We start from the raw sequence: 23,545 nt of genomic DNA on the forward strand, positions 1-23,545 counted from the left end.
CTGACACAGTTCATCCTCATACCAGATTGCCTCTTCTTCCTTCCCCTGCCCCATTCAACTCATCCTTTAAGCCTTGATTCCTCCAGTTCTGGAGAAGGACATATAAGGATGCTTCTCAGTGGGAATCTGGCAGGAAAGTTTTCCTCTTCATTGTTTTTTTTAAAGATGATTTTTTACTGCATGCATTAATCTTTTAATTAAACTAGTTACTTTTAATTAATACATTATCAGAAGTAAAAGACAAATTCACCCCCAATGCAGGACCACCGTCCTGCTTCAGTAAATGGACTGCAGGGTCCACCCCAAGATCCTTGCTGCCTGGGGGAGGTCCACATTGAGTGTCACCACCTTTGGTCAGCTCTGGGTGGAGAGCTCCCTTGAGGACTCTCTCTGGGCCAGAGCTGGAAGCTGAGAGACTCATGGTGTAACTGAGGGGCACGTGGTGCAGTGGGATCTGCCAGGCTAGGACGCAAGAAGCCAGAAACTCAGTCTTAGCTCCCTCACTAGCTCGGTCACTAAATCTCTTTGGGAGACAGCTCCTTGAAGGTAAAATAGACTTGAGCTATATGCTCATATGTTTGAAACCCATCTCAACAGGGATTTCTTCCCATCTTTCATATGCTCAAAAGCAAAAAAAAAAAAAAAAAAAACCCACAAATAACAAACTTTGTTGGTCTTACTTCCCATGATTTAGGTTAAGAAAATATTGATTTTCTGCATGTGCTTTTGAAAAGCAGAATACTGCCACCTCCCAACCAAAATAATGGACTAGAGGGCCCCCTTCTGCTCTAACAAAACTCCATTGAGCTTGTTTATGTCTAATTTCTCATCTCATTTCCTTAAGATTTGCCTCCTCCAAAAAGCAGAAGAAAAAAATCCTGGTTCATTGGATTCCAGTTCATCAAGGGTTTACTGTATGAAGCCACGCTGGAGAGCCCTCCGGCCTTGTGAACATGCAGTCTGCAACCTGGACACCTTTTATTGAATGTCAAGATCCCCTTTGCACAGCAGAAAGGGGTCTGAGGAAAGCAGAGCGGCACAGATGGGGGAGGGGCGGAAGCAGAGCGCTCACAAACGTGCTCCCTGGCCGGGAGAAACGTGGAATCGATGGGAGAAGCGTAAGTCATTCTTGACACAAACAAGGGTCCTGGGGCATGCACCCGCCCCAGTCCCTGGCCATGCAAGACGCAGAAACGGAGACCGCGGCCCGTCAGGACCATAGAGCCGATGCACCGATACGGAGAGTCCTCTGGGTGCCTCCGGAGGCGACGCAGGGTCTGGAGCAGAGTAGGGTCTGTGTCCATGTCCACGAGCATGGTTGGTTAACAGATAGCACCAGTGGGGAGGCTCAGGGCAGGAGAGAGACTGACGCTCTTCAGACGCTAGCACCCCCCGGCCCTCCGGGGAAGAGACCCACTTCCTCCGTGACTGCTCCTGCAGCTCGAGCCTCTCTCTCACCCCTTCGCCCTGGTAAACCAATCAATCATCAGGATGAGGTATGACCCAGGGCACCACCTGCCTCTGGAGGCCCAGGTCTATGCTGTGCAGTGGAAAAAGGCTGCTGCACCAGATTGAGGAATGGGGGCCGGGGAGTGGGGGTGGGGGGTTGCCAGGAGTATGCTCCTAGGAAGAGACTTCTGGAAGCACAACCCCGGGCATTTTGTCTTTAATCTGTTCCCCATTCCCGGTAGCTCCATGAGTTGGCCCCCTGTTGCTTCTGATTATTTTTAGAGGGTCAGGGGAAAGAGTGAGGAGAGAGACCAGGGGAGGTCAGGCCAGAGAGGTCTCTCAAATACCAGAGGTAGGCAGTGTGTGTGGTGGGGGACACTGCCCTGGGGTCAGGGGCCCTGGTCCCCGCCCTGCCACTCTCTTCTTGTGTGATCTTGGGGAAACCATCTCACCTGTGTCTCACTTTCCTCAGCTATCAAGTCAGGAAAATCCTATCCCACCTACCTCAGAGGAATAGGCTAAGGGCAAAAATAGATAACGGATAGAAAACGTGTTTTAAAAAAGTATAAAGCGCTATTCAAACGCGAGGCAGTGTTGTCATCACAGAGATGCCATCCCTTAGCACATCCCTCCCCTCACTGTCACACCTTTGCTTCCTTTTTTTAGGGTCTCTTAACCTTAGGACCTTATTTCTTTATCTCAGAAGGGTTCCAAGACACCCTGATGGCTTCCCTGGATCACAATCAGTGATCCCAGAGGCCAAATGGGCACGCTAGGTGATGACGGGGGTGCCCACAGAGGGGTGCTCGCCTCCTCCCCGTCCTTCTGGCACCTTCCCTGCGGGAAGCCACTCAGCCGGCTCCTTGGTCCACCCTATGAGAAGAGCTGGGCTGTCCATCCCGGCCGGACAGGTCTAGGCGACCCCTGCCCGACACTAGGGGACCCTGTCTGGAGTGCAATTCCTGTTCCCGATTTCCAGCAGGTCGTGGGTAGAGGGAGGGAAGGAGCCTGAGAACCAAGGGCAGGATCGTTGGGTCCTCAGGACGTCCCCAGGCTCGCCCCCCCCCCTGCTCCTGTGGCCGGGCCCTCCCCTCCCCCGGCCCAGCCCTGGCCCAGCCCTAGTCTCGCTCTGGCGGCGCCTGGAGGGGCCGCGGGGCGCCGAGGCTCGGGCCGCCGCTGTGCACGCGCAGGTGGTCCTTGAGTGACTCCTTGTAGCGGAAGCTCTTGCTGCACTCGCCGCACGTGTAGGGCCGCTCGCCCGTGTGGATGCGCTGGTGCTTGAGCAGGTTCTGCTTGCGGATGAAGCTCTTGCCGCAGAGCGCGCACTGGAAGGGCCGCTCGCCCGTGTGCAGCCGCTGATGGTTCTGCAGGTGTTCCTTGCGGCTGTAGGTCTTCTCGCACTCGGAGCACTTGTAGGGCCGCTCGCCGCGGTGCGTCATCTGGTGGCGGATGAGGCCCGAGTGGCAGTTGAAGGTCTTCTCGCACTCGGTGCACTCGTACGGCCGCTCCTTGGTGTGGCTGCGGTGGTGGATGATGAGGCTCCTGAGCGCGCCGAAGCTCTTGCCGCATTCGGGGCAGGAGTAGGGCTTGCTGCGCGCGCCGTGCAGGAGGAGGCTCCGGCGGAGGCCGCCCGGGCAGCGGCTGCCGCCGCCCCCGCCGCCCCCCGGGCCCGCGCCCGCCGCACCCCCGCCACCACCGCCTGCGCCCCCGCCGCCGCCCTCGCCGCCCGGCTGCGCCCCGCCCGCGCCGCGCTCCCCGGCCAGTGCGGGGAAGCCGTCGTCCAGCAGCCCGCCCCCGCCCCCGCCCCCGCCCCCGCCGCGGCTCGGGGGGCCGCCCGCGCTCTCGGGGGCCGCCGGCAGTGGGGGCAGGCTCTGCGGAGCGGGCTGGGGCGGCGGTGGGGCCGGGGGCGGGTTCTTCACCATCAGCAGGCTGTCACCTGGGGAGGAGACACGAAGAAGTGACATGCTGACACTGCTCCGTCCGGGACCCACACCGTCCCTGCAAGGGGGCCCGGGTCCTTCACTATTTCCTCGGTAGTTTCCTGCGAGTCGCAGGCTAGCTGGGCCTCAGTTTCTCTAAAGGATGCGGGGATTGAACAAGGCAAATGGTCACGTCCTGTATGGCTCTCAGGCTTCCTGATCTTCAGACCCGACCAAAGCTACCAGCTGGAGAGCACCAGAAGCCGGTGAAGCAGCTGGTGCCCAGTTAGGACAGGAAACATCCCCAGATGCTGGGCACTGGGTACCCTGTGGAAGTCTCCTTGGAAGGCAGAACTGCCTGCAAATAATGACTTAATTGTATTCTGATGTTCAATGCTAATTAATCTAAGGAGAATCTCTTGACTGGAGGGAAAGAAATTGCCAGAACCTTTCCCAGGTGAGAAGCCTATCTAAAGGCCTACAGGAATAGAACGCAGGGAGCTGGGACCATCACCACCCTCCAGTTTGCAGTTGTGTTTCCACTAAGCGGGTGGCCTTTAGTCTGGTACAGCAGCGGGGTCAGCTGGGTTTGTTGAATCCCACCCTGGTGCCTGACCCCATCTGGAATCCCACCACATGTAACTGGCTCTCCATACCCTCGTGTAGTAGCGCCTGCCCAGCCAGCCTCCCCAGGAAGCACCTACTTGCTCTTGCAATGATGCCCTTTCGTTGCACCCCTGAGTATCCCCAGTCCACAGTTTCCCATTGCCTTGAGGGTCAGAGAGGCACAAGGTCCAAGCTCTGAGCATCAGAGCTGCGATCTTAGGCCCATGACTCAGATTTCTGATGGAGGAACTACTGGGTTTGCTGACTATATTTAGGGGTTATCTTTCTTCCTTCACCCTCCATCACCTCCCCCATCCCCAGTTCAGTCTTTCTCCCTGGAGGAGTCCCTCTCCCACTTGGGGGGGCAGCCCATGGAAGCCCATAGCAAAGAAGCGAAGCTGTGCTCTGTCCCCCACCTCTTGTCACAACCCTTCTCTCCTCTGCCTGGGACCTGTCTGCTTCCTGGAGGCCACTTCTCAGGCCACATATGCCACCCAACCCTTCATGCTGGCCAGTGCATGACCTAAGCCTGTGCTCTTTATGTGACACCCCTAAACAGGCTGGGCCCACCCACCTCTATCCCAGTCGACACTGACCAGGCAGAGAATCATCTACAGAGGACACTGGCCAGGGGTAGAGACCAAAGTAACTCGCCTGGCCTCAATTCAGGATGTCATGCCTTCAATCGTGTGTGATCAGCCATGGCCTCTGTCGCAGCTGCACTGTGGGCCTTGCTTTGCCCTCTCCCCGACCTGCTCTTCTCAGTCCTTTATAGGTGTTATTCCCTAGAGGACCCCCAAGGAAACCACGTGCATGTGCACCTCCATCTGGGGGTCTGTTTCCCAAGAAATCGAACCCCAAACAGTCATAATCCTACTCTGACAATTCAAACACAATGTGAGTGCCTGTCCACTTTAGTCACCATCCTGTCCTGCTCCCTCCTGCCCCCCACCTTTGTTCTCCCCTCCTGACCCAGCTTAGCTCCCGTGGTCCCTCTACCTCTCTCTCCTCTGTTGGGATTGCCTGGGGGACCCCCATGCAGTAATTGCATTCAAGCAGCTGAAGATTGCTGGAGAAAATCACTTATCTCAAAAGCCTAGCACCTGAGCTCACGGCCCAGCACGTCCCACTTTTCCACTCTCCGTGGGGATTACGTCACATCTCCTCCTCCAGCCTCTAACATGAGGACTTTCTCTCCGGAACTCACTGGCAAGTAATTGACTCAGATACAAGCACATGACCTTGTTCTGGCCAATGAGATGTGTTTGCCAGGAGGCTTCTGGGAAAGCTTCCTTACTCCTTAGAGAGAGTGCAGGAAAAAGATGGCCTTTCCTTTCCCTCTGGCTCTGGAGGCGATGCCTGGAACAGCTGAGGCCACATGCTCCATCCACACCAAGAATGGCAGAGCAGAGTTAAGAACCTAGATCCTTGGCAATATAGCTGTATCCTTGAATCAACCAACGCTGAAACTGAACTATCTCTTAGTTACGTAAGAGAATAAATGCCTTTATTCTTTAAGGCAGGGTTCTAGAGCAGCGAGAGCATCCTACCAGACGCAACGGTGCAGCATCAGCCAACTTAAAAAGAACACTCCTTTGACCCATGTGCTCCTCCCTCTCCAGCTGCCGTCTCACTCACTTCTCTGCTCCTTTTCATAGCAGAATTCTTTAAGAGTTAGCTATACTTGTTTTTACTACTTATTCACCTCCATTCTCTTTCAGACTATTACAATCAGGCATGTGTCCCAGCATGCCCCGAAACAACTTTGGTCAAGGTCACCAACAACCTACAAACTGCCAAATTCAATGAGCCTCTTCCTGGACCTGCATACTCAACCCTTCCTCACACTGAACATGGTTAAGCCCTGCTCTCCCTTGAAGGACTCTTCTCCTAGCCTCTCTGATGCCATGTTCTTCTGGGTTTGAGTCTGAGTGTTGAGTCATTGGCCCCCGGGTACAGTGGTCTGGCTTGAGGCTCTCCACTTTCTCCAGAAGCACCTGGTAACCACTAAACTCCCTACATCTACTTTCTGCTTCAGTGGAGCCTCACGCATATTACCTTTGAGTAAATAGATTTTTTTCCTGTCTTACACTGTCAGAGATCAGAGAGTAAAACACACTCATTAATATGTAAATCCAGGAATCCTTTTTCTAAAAATGTAATGTCCACTTAGGCTGAAATCTGACTTTGAGTCAAACAGGACACCGGTCTTTCTCGTACATCGCAAGACCAGAGAAGGCAGCTGGCAGGAACAGGTGTCATATATTTCTGCATTTTACTCTCTACCCCACTCCCTTCCCTTTTCTAAGCCCTCTCCAGAAGACTGCCAGGTGATGCCATGTCTTATCAAAAGTCCAGCTGGTTGTCCTTGGCAGCCACAACACTAGGTGGTTTTAAACCTCAAGGAAATCGCAGGTGAGATACTAATTTCACATTCTAACATTAATGAGTGGAAGGCAGGCTCACTTTGGGAGAAAGACAAGTGGCTTTAGTAATTGGGTGGGCAGGAGAAGCATTTCCAGCTACTCCTATCTCTCAAATTCTGGGCATTTCTTCCCAAAGGCAAAGTTTCTAAGGCCTCCTAGAGACAAAACAACATGAGGCAAACTGTTCTGACTCATTGGCTCGGCATATCCAAACTAAAGAAGTCAAGTCATTTTCAAAACCTTGCAATTTCTGCACAGGCTTTCCACAATCTGTTTTCACAACCACACGGGTCCCAGAAAAGGCTCCTCGAAGCCCATACACCCTCAGCCACTTTGGAGAAATCAGAGGGTAGCACTGAGGGACAAAGGTTTGGGCAGGGTTTCCTGGCACAATAGTTGATGAACTGGTACCCCTGCCTTTGGGGCCAGGGCTAGAAGTGCAGAGAAAGAAGTAGAATCAACTGCTATGACTTTTTCCGGTCCTCACAGGCAGCCCCGGGATTTCTGTGTTGCATCCCACACCACCAGCAGGTTAGAAAGAGGACAGTTTAAATTCTATTTTAGACAAGGGCATACACTGTTCCTCTGCCGTTCCCTGCCCACTGCGCCAGCCCTAGCCTGCTCTTCCAGACTGAACTAAGTTTGTCCCACAGGGAGTGAGATCTGTTCACCCGAGTTTAAAATGTCCTTTCAGATTCAGAAATAACCTATGTCCTCAGCTCTTACATAGGTTTCAAGCTCTTAGAGGGTGTCAGGAGTATGAACAAGGAACACATGATTAGCTGTCCCTTCACCACTCCAATCACCCAGAAGACACTGCAGTAGCTGATTCAATGGTACCATTTCTGCCACGGAACATAGTCTGATGCTAAGTGCCACATGTCCACGAACACAGACCCAAGGTCATCGGCCAATAAGTGGGGCTTCAAAAAAAGACCCGAGAGTCCCAAGTCAGGTGCGATGTTTGGACTCATACTTGTTGGGAGACAGAAATCCCCTCTTCCTATTTGAGCTTTAGGATCTTCCCAGTTTCTCTGGGATGTCAGCTCGGGGCTGCCTCGGGTACCCTGGCTGGTGTTTTCTAGTATGTAAGCCCCCTGCCGCCATCAACTCCTGTTCAGCCTCACTGGCTCAGCTCTCTCCCAGCCACCTCTACATTCCCTGTTGCTATGGGTTGAATTCTATCCCCCATCAAAACATATGTTGAAATCTGGACCCCCAGTACTTCAGAATGTGACCTTAGTTGGAAATAGGCTCTTTGCTGATGTCACTTAACTAAATGTACTGGAGTAGGGGAGGCCCCGGACTGGTGTCAGTGAAATGACACCAGCTGAAGACGCAGACACACAGACCGTGTGGAGACAGAAGACTGGGGTGATGCATCCACAGGCCAAGAAACACCAAAGACTGCCAGCAAACACCAGAAGCTAGGGAGGGGAGAGACAGTGTTCCCCTATAGCTTTCAGAGGGAGCGTGGCCGTGCCAACCCTTTGATTTCAAATTTCAGTCCTTCAGAACTATGGGAGAATAAACTTCTGTTGTTACAAGCCGGTTTGTGGTATTTTGTTAAGACAGCACTAGGAAACTCACACACCTGCTATCCTCCAGAAGGAAGGGTGACAGTGCTTTGGTACAGGCCTTTGAAAGGCTGCACGACAGAACGTCGCCCTGTAAGGGGCAGGCTGGGTGAGCAACCATCCCTCTGGACAAAACACCCAGGGGTCCTGCTGGGCGCACCACTCACCGGGGCCAGAATCTAACCCGAGCTCTCCTTCCATGGAGTCACGTGGGCCCCACGGGTACGGCTGCTCCTCCTGCTTGATCCACGACAAAATGTCATGTGCGGAGATCAGAGACTCTGTTTATGAAAAGAAGGCAGTCTTAGATCCTGTTCGTTTCCACCGAGCTTCCCACCAAGGTTCAAAAACCGTCACGTGCAGAGGCTGCTGCTCTGCTCAGAGAGCATGTGGCCGCTTTGGTACCCGTGTTTCATTTCTTACCAGCCGCCCTGCCTTCTCAACAGCTCTCTAAATGTGATCTCAGGGGTGCTCAATGCATTCGACGTGGGCAAGGGGCTGTCTTTCAAAGTCTGTGTGGCAGCAGAGCCAGGGTCAGAACCCAGGTCTCCGGGGTGGAAGCCTGGTCTCTGATGGCACACAGGACCGAGGAAGGAGGGGTAGGGTTTAAAGACCAGCAACCGGGGAAGCAGTGAACAAAGGTCATTTATAAGAACTGTCCTAGACCCTTTCAGCCTCCCCACTGTAAACTTGTAGAGTTGACAAACTACAAGGAATCCTACATTTTACATCTGCTTCTCTTCCTGGTATAGGGGGGTGGGATCAGACTTTGGGGTCATAACTACCAAACAAGATGACACTGGCCTTCTCCAGCTCTGCAAGCATACGTGAACACACACACACACACACACACACACACACACACACACACGCACGCGCGCGCAAACCATCTGCGTGGAGGAGTTTTCCTATTGTTCTTTTAGGCTTCCCTTTACACCCGGACCCTCCCCAGAAGTTTCCTGGGAGACATATAACTGGTATTCACTCATGGAAAATTCCAGAACATGTAAATTTCTTTCTTTCTGTTGCAGAAATATACACAACTTTTAAAAGGCTTTTTGGTTATATTTCAGGAATCAGTGAAGTAATTTTAGTATTGGTTACATCAACAAGGTAATTTATCAATTTAATGATTCCTTTGGAAAAACCCTCCCCATGTTCCTAAGAGTTATATGCCAAAATGTGGACAAAGGAACATGCTGTATTTTATCCCCTGAGCCTTTCATTGGCTTTTGACCAAAAGTGACTTGATCAGATTGATTTCCCAGCAGCTACAAAAGTCATCCTCAATATGCCTTCTGGGAGGGAGGGCATGCCTCAGTGGTAGCGCACATGCTTAGTGTGCACGAGGTCCTGGGTTCAGTTCCCAGTACCTCCATTAAATAAAATTTTTTCTAAAATGCATTCTGGCAGCTGCTCACCTGAGTTGGGGTCCGTTGGAATATCCCTCTCCGCCAAATCCTGCTGATCCCACACGCACGGGTGCTCCTCCTGTTTGATCCGGGACAGGAGGTCCTGGGCTGAAGCTGGTGAGTCTGCTTGTGGGAACAAAGCAGAGGTGTCAGGGGACACAAAGACGCCTCCAAGATTGTGCTTTAAGTCTCTGACGTCATGCAATTATTTCTTTTCCCTAAAAGTCAGGACTAATTCTTCCAGGTAATTACAGCTTTGAGTCAGTTGGGCCCCAGCTCATGGAGCTTTTGCTGCCAGTAAGCAATGCTACAGGGAAGTGACAGAGCAGTGACTTTAGAAGAGCTGTTCTGTCTTTCAGGAACTTAGCCCCTTCGAGCGGGGTTCGTGTGCGAGGCCTGAGCACCTTGTGGAAGGTGTTCCTCATGTGGGGTTTTCCAGGAAAGCGACGCCTTCCAGGAGCCTTTCACCTTCACCATTTTAATGGGATTTTTCTAAGTTTATCCTACATTTTCTTTCCTCTGCAGAGTCTATTAAACCTCATTTACCCTTTAGCGCCTCCTTATCTCTAAAGGTCCCTCTGAAGACGGTAATACCATGATGCTTTCGAGGACGGTGCCAGATGAACTGGGAACCAGCTTTCCTCTGCTCAGAGGCTATTGTCACTTACCCAGGAGCATGAGGCTCTGACTAAGGGGGATGAGGTTTGCGGAGCTCTAACCTGGGGACAAGTAAAGAGCTGCAGTACGTTAACATCTCTTGTGATGGCGCATTTTAGGTGTCCACTCACCAAGGCCACGGGACCCAGACATGGGACCAAACGTTATTTTCGATGTTTCCGTATTTTGTTTTTTTGTGGGGTTTTTTTTTGGTTTTGTATTTTTGAGGAGTTTAACATTTAAATCAGTAGACTTTGGGTAAAGCAGATTATCTTCCATAATGGGGGTGGGCCTCATCCCACCAGCTGATGGCCTTAACAGAAGACTGACATCCCCTGAGGAAGAGGGAGCTCTGCTGGCAGACTGCCCTGGGTCCCCACCCTGCCGGTTCCCCACAGACTCCTGACCCACCAATCTCCACCATCACAGAAGCCAATTCCTTAAATCCAACCAATCAACCTCTCCTTACACAGGTGTGCACACATGCACCCTGTTGATTCTTCGTAGAACTCTGACTGATACGTCTCTTCTGTAACAGGGTTCTCAAGCAGGGCGCCAGCTGGAATGCCACGTAAGAGGAAGCACCCAGACCACCCACGGGACTGCAGCGGGCGGGGCCAGGCCCACAGGCAGCACCCCCCCCAACGTGCTCGTTTAAAACAACTGGAGCTCTTTGCAGTGGGGAGCATAGTCCCCAAGCCATGGAGCCTGCAAAGTGCCTCACACTCAGTACTTCTGCAGATGCTGCTTCTCAAGGGGAGAAAGGAACAGTTAAAAATGGATATCATGAAAAAGAGAAAATAGAACAGCTCAGCCCTGGCAAACCGTCCAGGGCATGTGCCAGGTCTGCGCCCCGAGGGAGACCCTGTCCCTCCACCCGCTTTCAGCTCGGGCCCCGGCCACGGCAGGCCACGCTGGGCGCCCACAGCGCACGCCAGCCCTCCCCTCCCCGCCGGCTCACGCACCAGAAATGGACTCTGTGGGGATGGCTCTCTCCTCCAGGCCCCGCTGGCCCCGGACGCACAGGGCTTCCTCCCGCTTCACCTGCGAGGATGCGTCCTGCGTGGACACCAGGGGCTCTGCGCCTGGGGACAGAGAATCATGTCATTCAGAGCCTTTTTCTGAATGATCGTCACCTGGACGTTCTCGGGGTCAGGAGTACGCAGACAGCACTCGCCAGGGAAGAGCACAGGGGTCTTGGGTTCCTGTGGGCCACTCCGGGGAACCCCAAGAAGCAGGATGTCCTGGAGTAGAGAGGCAACCCATGTTTAGCACAAAGGGGTAAGACAAGCCACAAAATGAGGTCTGACAGGGCCGGGAGAGGTCTGGAAACAGCCCACCACGGGTGGGTGCTGATCAGGACAGGCCGTCGGTCTAGCTCTGTGTGGCAGAACATTCGTCCCTGCTCTATACCCGAGAAGGAAAGAGTGGGCCAGACACAGACACATTCGTGCTCACAGATACACACACACCTGCACACACGATTAGCAGGGAGTTAGACTGAGCAAAGAGAAGCAACCCAGCCCCACTCCTGGGTGGATAACGTGCAGCACCCTCATGCATGAAAGACAGTAACACATCCTCCTGGTAGACCCCGGGACGTGCCCGACGGGGCACTGTCCTCTTAGGAGGGTCTGTGGTGTGATGAACAATACAGCCCTGGCAGGAGACAACTCAGGCAGCAGGAGAGACTACATGAGGAATCAGAAGACATGGATTCTGGTTTCAACTCTGCCCCAAGCCCAGCACGAGTCGCTTGACCTCTCTGGCTCTCAGTCTGCTCGGTCCATCCACAGAATGGGCATAGTGGTCCCTGTTCTGTCTCGCACAGAGATGGCCGATAACTCAGTTGAGGTCACATTGCTTTAACTGTGAGAGGTTAGCACAGCTGCTGGCCTCAAACACTTGAGGTGCTTGAAGACGAGGAGGGAGCCATGTAGACGAAATGTCCAGAACAGGCAAATCCATATGGGCTGGGGGTCATGGAGAACGGGAGCGACTGCTGCTGGGTGTGGGGTTTCCTATGATGAAAATGTTCTGGAATTAGATAGTGAGGATGGTTGCACACCTTTGAGAACCACCGAATGATACACTTCAAAAGAGTGGATTTACAGCATGTGAATTGTATCTCAGTAAAGAAAACAGATTGGGAAAGAGGGGGCTGCCTTCGAACGACCTCCTCAGGGAGGTTTCAGTGAACGTGCTCTCCACTTGAAGAGGAGGAAGGGGAGAGGGCACCAGCGGGTGAAGGCTCAAGTGAAAAGGCAGCGACTGTAGTGCAAGTACCAGGTTTCACCTGGTCTGACGGTGCTCAGGAGAGCTGGGGCCCCGAGAGGAGACCTCGAAGGCAGAGCTGGGACTAGAACCCCGGCACCTTCCATTACCAGGTGGTTCCATTACCAGGAACTGGATTTCCTCGGAACGTAAGATTCTTCTCAGATGAGGAGAAAGCCTTGAAGGGTAAGTCTGCCTGTGAGAGGGTGTCTGTGAGAATGGGGTGAGGGTGCTGGAGATGGCAGCCAAGCAAGAAGCAAGAGGCCACACAAACCACGCATTCACACATCCATGCGGATGCCCACCTGCCTGGGCCAGGGCTGCTCTTACTTACGTCTAGGGTCCCTCATCACAGGCTCCCATCGGGCCTGGGAGGCTGCAAGGCCATCCCTTCCTCTTTTCTCCAGCTTACCTTGGCGTCTCCAGCTGCATGGCTCTAACCCAAAAGTCAAATGTGCACCCTGCACTTTCTGGCCCTGACCCTCTGCAGGGGTGGCGGGGCCTCTCTCCTGCCCCGCCCTGGCCCTGGGGCTCCCTGCCGCTGCCATCACCTGTGTCTGGATCCATCAGGACTTCTCTCTCCTCTGGGTCCCTCTGCTCCCACACGCAAGGCTCCTCCCGGGGCTCAGCCTGGGATGGAGCATCTGGCTTGGGCACCGGACCCTCTGCGTCTGGAATGAGGTGGAAGGGAAGGAAGGACTGAGTGAAGCCCATCAGTGAGTCCCAGTCAGGGGGGATGCAAAGCCCTCCCTTTCCCCAACTCCCCCGCCCACCCAAGGGCCCCTCTAGGTAGTGGCCGTTATGTGAGTGCCACATCATGTCTTACGAGGAACTGAAAACAAGTCAATATTCTCCAGCTTCTGGTGTAGAAATAGCTGGTCCCTGAAAGCCAACAGTGGACGGACTGTGGCGTACCTGAGGCTGCTGGGATGCAGGGTGTAGCAGGTACAAATGATGCCATCTGACTTTATTCCAAAGCGGTAGCTGCACAGTGTTCGATCCTATAGTGGTAAGCCCTGTTTCTGGGCTTTACTTTTTATCCTGTTATAAATCATTCTAACTTGCTAGCATTACAAGCAAATCATTTCTTGCATTTCCATGAGGTATCAACATGAAACACCTTGCCCAGGGGTTGCAATGTGGGTTGAGAAGCATTTCACTCCCCTCTCCCGAGACGCTCACCGGGGAGGGAAGGCGCCCTTACCCAGGGACATCAGGGTTTTGTAGTTCTCCTTAACAAGGTTGTTGTAAAGCTCCTTCTGCCATTCGTCCAGGTTCTTCCACTCGTCCTCAGAGAAGTAAACAGCGATGTCGACAAAAGTCACTGGAACCTGGGGCAAGAGGAGCTTTAATCTGGCACCTCGTGTATGCTCCTCCCCACCGGCTCCCCATCAGGAGCCCCGGGGCCAGTCCACCCAAGCCTGGCCTTGGCTCTCCGTGGCTCCCCACCTCCATGTCCCCGCCTGGCCCATTCCAGTGGAGCTAGGCCACTCGATCCCTGACCTTCATGTGCTTTCACTAACAATGATGGTCACCACTACCTTTTTAAAATTAAACATTTAACCACATCCTTTGTAATTTCACTTTTAGGGAAACTTAGTACCTGAAGGTAAAGTTTCTGGCGTTCAAGGTGACAGAGATGCGGCAGGTGGAATGGGTGGGTCTCAGTGAGCCAAGTACAATAAAACCCTGTTATAAAACCTGTATTTCCGGTCAAGCCACCCCTACGTACACAGTTACATTCTCGTCCCTAAAACTCGAACGTGCTAAGGCTCCGGAATCTTGATCTGCTTTGTTCACTGCCAGATCCCAAGCACCTAGAAGTACAGTCTGGAGTCAATAAATAGTTGCTGAATGTGTTGAACAGTCGTTGCCGACACCAGGAAGTTCCCGCTGCAGGCTGAGTCACCCATCCTCTAATGTCGGTCACCAGTTACTCAGGGAGCTCTAATCCGCTCTCCAAAGCTGTTATTTCAGTTTGACAAGGATGCTGGTCTGTACTCATTTCAGTCACTCATGGGCACAGCCTCATCTTGGACAGAATCGTGAAATCGAAGGTTTCACTTCCACAACTTTAATAACTGAACTTCCCTTTTCCCCACGCTGCTCCACCGCCCCCACTTCCACATCCCGACTGAACCAGCCTTTCCCTCACTCTGACATCCAATGCTCAGCTTTCCCCATGGTCCTAATCCTGGTCCAACCGCCCTTCTACCCGCACACCTGGCACCTTGGTGCGACTTAGAAAAGGTGGCCCGCTCGGTGTCAGGCCCACTGGTGGCCTGCCTGGAGAGTGGGCAGCGCGGGGACACAGATGACAAGTGCCAGCAGCACCTCCAGTGCTTGTAACATTAAGTGCATCCGGGCAGGTGCCCTGTCACACCTGCGCACCGCGTACGGACTGACAGCTTACCACTCATCTGTAGAAACACAGCTAGAACTTCTGATTTCCTGGACCTACCACCAGACTTGGGCAAGTCCACAACCTGGGCAAACTGACACAGACCACTTTCTTCATTTCAACTCCCCACTGCTGGATAAAAGTCACAAAATTCCGCTGCTGACACCCGCCATACGCTCCTGCATCTTGCCTCAAGGAAGCTTCTTGGTGATCTGGTTGACATCTCACTGTGCTCCCTGGGAGGCTTTTTTCAAACTCTCCCCTCTCCCTCACCCTCACCAGGCCTTCCCCCACCTTCTCCGGCCTCCCCTTGCTGGCAGGGCCTTCTTCCTGCCGAGCCAAACCCCCTGCCTGGGCCTTCACCTCTCCTCCTCCAGCCTGGGACACTCAACCCAGACCACCTTCTCTCTTTGACACCGTGAGTCTCTCCGCCAGCTCTCCCTTCAGGGACCCTGACCCGAGAGGAGACCTACTCAACTCTGCTCCCTCGAGCGACTTGACTCTCCTCCTTCACTGAAACATCCCAAGAACAGGCTCTGTGTTTTCTTCTTCACGATCCACGCAGCCTACCCCCAATCTGTCTGTGACCCCTGCTCTCTGGACCCACACCCTGGAAGGTCATCGGTGGCTCCCTGCTGTTAACCCTCACCCTTTTGGACCTCTTGGAAAGGTCAGACCACCTTCCTGGAATTTTCTCCTGTGGTTTCCACAACCGTGCTGCCTCCTGCCTGGCCGGCTCGCGCATCCTCCACTGTTCTCGCTCCTTCCGCCGAGACCAAGGCTCTGCCCTCACCTTTCCCTTGGCAATTTCATTCTCTTCACAACCTCAGTGGTCACCTCTTCGCTGATGACACTTTCCTTGCTCCCTTCTAAGTTCACATTTCAACAGCCTTCTAAGTGGCTTCATTTACTCACCTTTTAAGTACCTCAAACTAAAGGTCTCCCAAACCAGGTTTATCCCTTCCAACACACCAGCTCCTCCGCTTCCCATTACCATTTCTGCAGAGGGTCAGAACTCCAGAATGACACTCTCGCAGGCGGAAACAGATATCCTTTGTAAAGACCTCACTGTGCTGGGACACAGCAGGGGCCTGAGACACGCCCCAAGACTGCCGAGAGCCTGCTGCCGAGCTGGACAGAAAGACTACCCGTGAATTGTCCATGAGCAACTTACTGATTACTAGGACCCAAGAGGCACAGAGGAGCTGAGAGACGAGCCTTTCTTGAAGCTGGTGAAGAGAATGCATCTAGCAAGCCCAAGAGCCCACGATGAATTGAAACCCTTGCCAGCAACATTAATTCACATTCTCATGAAGCTTTGTGGTTGTGGAGGCTTTAAAACGTGTCCACAAATTCTTTGACAGTCCCTTCAAAAAATACAGCCTATGCTGTACACCTGAAACTAACATTGTAAATCGACTACACTTGAATAAAAAATAAAAATTTTTTTAAATTAAAATTAATTAATTAGTTTAAAAAATAGAACCTAATTCCCCTCCCCTTGAGTGTGGGCAGGATTTAGTGACTCGCTCTTAACAAATAAATAAAGGACTGATGGGGTACAACTTCGGAGACTAGGTAGTAAAAGGCACTGCATCTTCCACCCCGGTCTGTCTTTCCTGGATCACTCACCCTGGGGGAAGCCAGCTGCCCTGTTGTGATGATGAACAAGCACCCTCACTGTCCAAACTGTGAGGAACTAACTAAGGCTTCCTCCCAACACAGGTGAGTGAGCATATTGGAAGCCAATCCTCCAGCCTTGGTCAAGCCTTCAAATGACTGAAGCCCCAGTCAACAGCTTGACTACAATTTCATGAGACTCTAAGCCAGAACCAGTCAGCTAAGCCACTCCTGAATTCCTAACCCACAGAAACTGCAAGGTGATGATTATTTTTTTTAGGCTGCTAAGTTTTGGGACACAGCAATAGGTAACGAATACAATGAGCAACACAGTGTTGTCCCATCAACAAAATCAGTTAATCCTCACAACCCCACGAAGCAAACACGTTATCATCTTCATTTTACAGATGGGAACACTGAAACTCAGAGGGGGCCAGCTGGGAACTTACTTACTAGATTATTTATTTATACTTCACTTCTTTCAAAAGAGGAATTGAGGAGGCTCAGGGACAACACAAAATGTACTTGATGTGTAGTAAGAAAACCAGCACACGGCAAAGCCAAGATTCAAATCCAAGCCTTCTGACTCCGGACCCCATAACCATTCTATTATTCCATGGGGGCACGTGTCAACTCAGGACCCCTAACACCTGGTTCAGTGCGCAGAACGCACAATAGTGCCACGTAAGGACATGGCCCTGAGTTAAAATGCAAGGCACAGATGAGAGACAAGGGCAATGTGAGAGGAGACGCTGCCTGTGCAGCAGAAGCAGTATATGACAAAACTGTACTGAAAACGGGTCCCTGTGGGCTGCAGGGGCAGAGGGTGTCTTAGGGAGGAACCAAGCCACTGTCAGAACTAGGCTCTGTGCGGCCTCAACAGGTCACCATCAAGCACCTCCTCCGGCAATGGCACTGGGTTGGCTGCCAGATACAAAAACAAGGAAGACCCAGTCCCCTACGTGGCAGTGTGAGCTCTCCAGCTGGAGAGTCACTAGCAAACATTTTTTGCTATAAGCCTGGTATGGTTATCAGCACAGAGACACTGGGCAGAGGAAAACCAACCAAGAGACAAAAAAAAAAAGTCAGCATGCAAGATGCCTGACGGCATCAGTGCTTTAGAGAAAACGAGAGCAGGGACAGAGGAGAGGGTGTGCTGGGGCTGGGGGCTTGAAGGGCACGTTGATCCGGTGACAACGGAGCAGACCCGTTGGGAGCAACCCCTGGTGGTGAGCTGGCAGAAAGGCATGGGTAGGAGGGGGTGCAACAGAGATGAGGTTGGAAGGGTGGGAATGGAGGGAGGGGCCGTGGACGAAATGGGGGCTTTTACGCTGAATAAGATGGGAAGCTATTTGAGGATTTGAGGCAGAGGTGTAATATGACTTTTTTATATTTTTAAAGGACCACTCTGGCTGAGAACAGACTGTATGGGGTAGGGGGCAAAGGAGACCAGGGAGGAGGCCACGGCAATAATGAGACAAGAGGCGATGGCAGACCAAGCTGGGTATGGTGGAGGCAGGTGGAGTGGTTGGGCTGTGGACACACTTTGAAGAAAAATCAGATGGCATTTATTAAGGTAGTGGAGGTCAGGTGAGAAAGGGAGCAGGCAAGGATGACCCCAACACTTGTGGCTTGAGCAGCTGGAAGGATGCTCGTCAGTGGAGATGAGGATGACTTGGGGTAGAAGAGGTTTCAGGCAGAAATCGAGAGTTCAGTTTGGTTGGGTTCAATCTAAGATATTTACTGACACCCTGATGGAAAAGCTGAATTAATAGGCAGGACTGCAAATCTCGAGCTCAAGCGGAAGTCTGGGAAGGATAGAGAGCGAGGGAGGGAAAAACGGCGTTCGGGAGTGGACAGCACACAGACGGCACCCTGAGCCCGGATGAGATCACAAGAGAGAGAGTGAGTGCAGATAAACAACGAGCAGAAGGTGAGGACTGAGCCCCAGAATCGTTGGGAAAGGAGGTGAGGGCAGCGAAGGAGCTGAGGAGGAGCAGCCAGTGAGGTAGGGAAAGAACCAAGGCTGGGGGAGGGTGGGTCCTGGAAGGCAAGCGAACAGGCACTGTATGGTCTCTTGCATGAAAGCAGCAGACAGGGCCACGAAGATGAAGACTGGGACTTCAATACCACGGCTTTAGTGACCCTTGCCTTTAATACCATGGATGTCATCAGAGCTCTGGCATGACCAGCTGGATGGAGGGGGTGTGGCAAGAGCCTCATCCACAGGGGTTCTAGGGAGAATAATTCAATTACCAATTCACCGGAATACTGAGAAGAGAGGAACATGTTAAATGAGACCATGGAGGACACAGCAGCAGAATCCAGGCAGTGAGAAATTCCACAGGACAGATGGCCTAGCTTCTTCCCAGATAAACTACAAGGAAAAATGAGAGATGGAGGAGGAACTCATAGATTAAAAAAAAGACTTAAGAGACATAGCAATCACAGTGTGCAGACCTATTTAAGTTCTGATTCAGGCAAACAAATGGAAAAAAGTACATAACATTTTTGGAAGAGCTGAAAATTTGAACATTGACTGGACATTTGAGTGGGCTGAGGTTTTGCTGTGGTGGTGATAACATGGAGATTATTACTTTAAAGGAGAGAGTCTTCACCTTTCAGAGCCACAGACTGAAACATTTACAACGCAAATGAGTGCTGTCTGAGATGGGCTTCAGAATAAAACGGGAGGGGGATGTGGGTAGGGCGCTAGATGAAACAAGATTGTCCAAGAGCTGATAACTGCCAGCCTCACTGTGGTAGAACATTCCAGACGAGGTTGTTAAAGTGGAGACAGGCTTTGAGAAGTTAGACAACACGGAGCCAAAGATGTTTGTGAGGTCTGACAAAATGAAATACAGAGTTTTTTTCACCTTTGCTGGTCCCCACCACCATCCCTGCCCCTGGGGACCTCCACTTACCTTAGGGACCTCCCCCTTGCTGCCCGGGGGCAGCCGCAGGACCCAGAAGTTCCTGTTCCGCAGCAGGTTCTCCATGTTCTCCAGCCGCCTCTGCAGCAGCCCGTACTCCTGCAGCAGGGTGCCCAGCACGGCCCACTTGCCCTCCATGTGGTTCCCGAACTCCACGGCCGTCTTCTCGCAGTCGGCCAGCTTCTTCTCAGCCGTCCCAGTCCGTCCCTCCAGATTTAGCAGCTGGCTGGCCTGGGCATCCACCTTCCTCTCCACGGCCTGGATGGCTGCCACCACGGTCCAGAGAGAGATCTCGGCTGTGGGCAGCTGGGGCTCTCTCATCATGCGGTCAGGGAAGACGGGTGCCCTATCTGGGAAGGGTGGGAACTGGAAAGGCATGGGTCGCCTGGCATCCATGTCCCATTCTTGAGCCTGTGCGCAAAGGGAGAAAGTGACAGCTGAGATGAGACCCTGTGTGAGGAGGGAGGGGGCCTGAGAGCAGGGACAACTAATCAAATGCCACGGACTCCTGTTCTCCTGCCAAGCCCCGTCCCCCAGGCTACGGCATTCAGCATTTGGCGTTCATCAGGGTCCCCAGCAACAACTTGAACAGCCGCCCAGCCAACCTTCCCACTTCCTGCCAGCAGGAGTCAGGCCGGTCACTAGCTTCCTTACTATCCCCCTTAACCCTCGACAGGTCAAGGCTGTGGGCCTGGGGCCTAAAATGTGACAAGCCACTTTCTTTGCCTAGAACAGCTGCTTTCTTCAGGGACTAGACTTAATGATAAACTCTTGAGATTTGCCCAGTGTTTTCTGTTTCAAAGTAAAAATGTTCCTATCAGTCATCTGCCCCTAATCTTCTCAGCAATCTCTAAGCAGGTTAGGGCAAGAATGTCTATCTCTGCCTTAAAGATGATGAAATAGAGGCACAGGGAAGGGGCTGGTCATTCTATGGCGCCTCAGTGGACCGCCAGCTGGAGCAGTTCTAGGTGCTGCAGGTAACAAGTTCAAGGAGCTGCTGCAGCCACCCTTCCAGCAGGGCTGCACCCAAGGGAGATGCCGGGGGCCTGAGTGAGCAAACACACGAACAGCCTTTTCTCCTTATGCAACTGTGGGTTCATATTTTCCAAAATACAAATGGGTTTGCCAAAAAATGTCATTCACTGAGGAAGGGAGGAGGTGGCATCCTTAAGAGGAAGAGAAGACCCTCCTCAGCTCCCTCCTGCTTCCCAGGGGGAGGGGTATCCTCTGGTACCTCCCAGCTCTGGGTCCTCACCCTGGAAGGTGAGGCCCCATGGGTGCAAGTTAGGAGCTGAGCCATAGGACCAAGAGAGGGTGGTCATAGTGCACTGGTGACCTGGGGACTGGCCCCATACCATACCAGCACCCAGGGCTTACTGGATGACAGTAGGGTTGATAATGGCCTCTCCTTGCCAGGAGGAGATGTCATTTTCTATTCTGATGGTTGCTGCTGAAGAGGCCCTCAGGCTGGCTGAGGTGGAGATCTGTTACTTACAGGTGAACTGGGCAGGTTGGGACAAGCAGGTTAACTGCAACTTCTAACTCAGAACAGCTGTGACAGCCACAGAGGAACATCACACAGCTTCTGGGGAATCACTCTTGACACGGAAGGTGGGGCAGCAGGGCCTGGGCCTGGGACTCTGCTCCGTTAGAGGCAGCAGCATCTCCAGCAAAGCCACAAGCTTGGACTCGTTCAGGAGTCACAGCAGCCAGGCCCTCAGAAGGGGGCAAGGACTTACGGTGGATGTTCACAAAATCACCGAGCCCAGTTTAATATTCACAGGTGTTGGGGAAGAAAATGTTTCCTCTACCCTTCTAGGTTCTTCAGCAAAGTTGAGTAACATGTATACATGGGAGAGACCCAGAAAAACAGAGTTACTCGCCAAAATAGCCCAAGCCACTATCTTAAATACCATCTTCAGCTAAAGACAAAAGATGATGTTTGGGGTGGGGGGAGTCAGTTATGGGAGGTTACCAGGAAAAGGACAGTACACAGGGTAAGGGCATTATGCAGATAATAAGGCACTGCCTTCTCCACTGATAAAGAGCTTTTAGATTGAGTCATGCTCCTCTTCCTGGTACAGCGATGGAGATGTCCCTTCTACAAGGGGTAACTCCTACTGGGTTTTCAGAGCTTCTCCTGTACCCGCAGTTTCTTTAAAATAACCATCTTAAAATAATCCTTATGCCAAAGAGACATATTTTGGGGTGCCAAATTCTGCTCCCCTATGCAGGTTTGGAGATCTAAAGCTGCCAAATGATCAAACACAACACAGCAGCTCCTGGCAGAACTGTCAGAACCCGCCTGGCTGAGATGCAGGCCAGGGACAGAGGGGGCCTCTGTGGGGTCCTGCCCGGGGTCAGCTCCCACACTCTCTTCTGGGCAAAGCTCTCCAGGTCTCTCTCAGCATCACACCCTTGTGTCTTACACACAGGTCTGGAATACTGGCTTCTGAACTGCACACTGCGATCCTGATGCACCTTTAAGAAATGATCAGTGCCTACTCTCAACCCCAGAGACGCTGATTTAACTGGTTTGGGACCAGGTTTGGGTGTCAGGAATCTTGAAAGCTGCTCAGGTGATTCTAATGTGCAGCCAAGTTTGTCCACTGCTGGAAAGAAGGCAGAGCCACCTCTCAATGGCCCCTTCCCTCCACCACACCCAGTGCAAGGGAAATACGAATCACTCGAATTGTGAAGGAAAAGCTGGGCTGGGCTAACAAGATGACTCACAAGTCTAAGAATGTGAAAGAAAAGCCGGGCTGGGCTAACAAGAAAAGCCGGGCTGGGCTAACAAGATAACTCACAAATCTAAGTATCGGAATACTGATCTGGGTTCTGCTGGACTAACTCGTAAATCTAAGTTAATTAGTGTTGGTTTGCTGATTCCCTGTTTATATTTTTTGTTTCTTGTTTTTGTTTTTTTGCTAGGCAGCTGGATTTTCAAAGAGATATATGTGGCTTTGGAATGTTGGTTTGCTGCCTCCCTGCCTCCACTTTTGTGATAATGATGCTGCTAAAGCTGTTCCATGCCTATTGGCCGAATACCCCAAGCTTGTACTTAACCCTGTAAAACCTCATGCGCACGTCTTGGAGGTGCTCAGAGCTTCGGAGCAGAAGCCCCTCTGAGCCCGCCGGCGTAATACATCTGAGTACTCCAACCCTCCGAGTGGTGCTTGTTTCTTGGCTGGCCTGTCGTTTCCATAACAGGATCACTCGTTATACTTGGTGAGGGAGGGCAATACAACATTTAAAAAATCTTGTCGCCGAAGTGGCTGCAGTGTAACCTGACGAGGGATCCTGCGCGCCCACGTCCCCGGCAGTGGCACAACTGCGGCCGGCAAAGCCCTGGGCTGCCCCGCGCGCGGGCGAGCCCGGGCCGAGGTCGCGGACGCGGTCGCGGCTCCGCCGAGGCCCAGGGACCGCACGTTCCGGGCCCCCAGCCCCGCGGGGCCTGCCCGGCCGGGCACGCGGCCTCGGGGGCCTGCCGCTCCGGGGCCGCGGGAGGAGCCTGCGAGGACGCCGGGCCGGGCCTGCCGCGCGCGCCCGCCGGCGCCCCGGCCCACCCGGCCTCCGCTTCCGCCCCGCACGGCCCGGGCCCCCCGGCGCCGACCGCCGCCCCGCGCCCGCGGCCCCGAGCCCCGCCCCCACGGCCAGGCGGGCGGCCATGGCGCCGGGCGGGGGTGAACCCACCTGCATAGGCGGCATTCCCTCGGCCATTTCCCCGCGCAGCGCCGGCTCCTGGTGGCAGACCTCCTCCGGGGGCAGCGCCTGCGCCCAGCTCCAGCTCCCGCTGTCCAGCCCCAGGCCCTGGATGCCCAGCTGCTGAGGCTGCGGCCGTGTTGACACAAACTGCATCCTGGGAGTGCTGTTCCCCGCTCGGGCCGGCCAGGGAGAAGAAGAACGTTTTCCAGGCGCCTTCCCCCTCGCCGGGGCCGGACAGCTCCATCTACAGCCCGTAGGAGCAAACAGTCCCCTTCGGCGGCGCTCCCCGCCCCTCCGCAGCCAGCGCGCCAGCCAATAGCCTCCGAGCTCCTGCCGCCTGCGGGGACCGGCGGGGCCACTCCGGTGCCGGGGGCCACCGCCGCCCCCGGAGTGGCCCTGTGCGGCTCTGCTCGTTAGAGCCCCTCAGTCTGGGATGGCCTGCCCTAAAGTCCCAAACAATGCAGGGTCCTGAGCCTTGGCCTGGATTTCTGTTATTTTGGCTAATATATGTTGGGCATCCCAAAGGACCTGACCCTTCTGAAAAATTGGCGATTGTCTCCAGACCC

At 53.2% G+C, this 23,545-nt stretch overlaps 1 protein-coding gene across 1 annotated transcript; it reads right to left on the minus strand.

Annotated features, from left to right (window-relative positions):
- Positions 1 to 954: 954 nt before the first annotated feature.
- Positions 955 to 23,288, minus strand: ZNF282 (zinc finger protein 282). The gene is made up of 8 exons (XM_074366849.1): positions 22,968 to 23,288; positions 19,266 to 19,685; positions 13,525 to 13,651; positions 12,872 to 12,991; positions 11,012 to 11,131; positions 9,399 to 9,512; positions 8,145 to 8,258; positions 955 to 3,385 (listed from the first exon to the last, which is right to left on the minus strand). The coding sequence occupies exons 1-8, from the start codon at positions 23,130 to 23,132 to the stop codon at positions 2,568 to 2,570; spliced, it is 1,998 nt and encodes a 665-aa protein (XP_074222950.1). The 5' UTR covers positions 23,133 to 23,288; the 3' UTR covers positions 955 to 2,567.
- Between the last annotated feature and the right edge of the window lie 257 nt (positions 23,289 to 23,545).

This window comes from Camelus bactrianus, chromosome 7, assembly GCF_048773025.1.
Source record: "Camelus bactrianus isolate YW-2024 breed Bactrian camel chromosome 7, ASM4877302v1, whole genome shotgun sequence".
Classification (NCBI taxonomy): Eukaryota; Metazoa; Chordata; class Mammalia; order Artiodactyla; family Camelidae; genus Camelus; species Camelus bactrianus.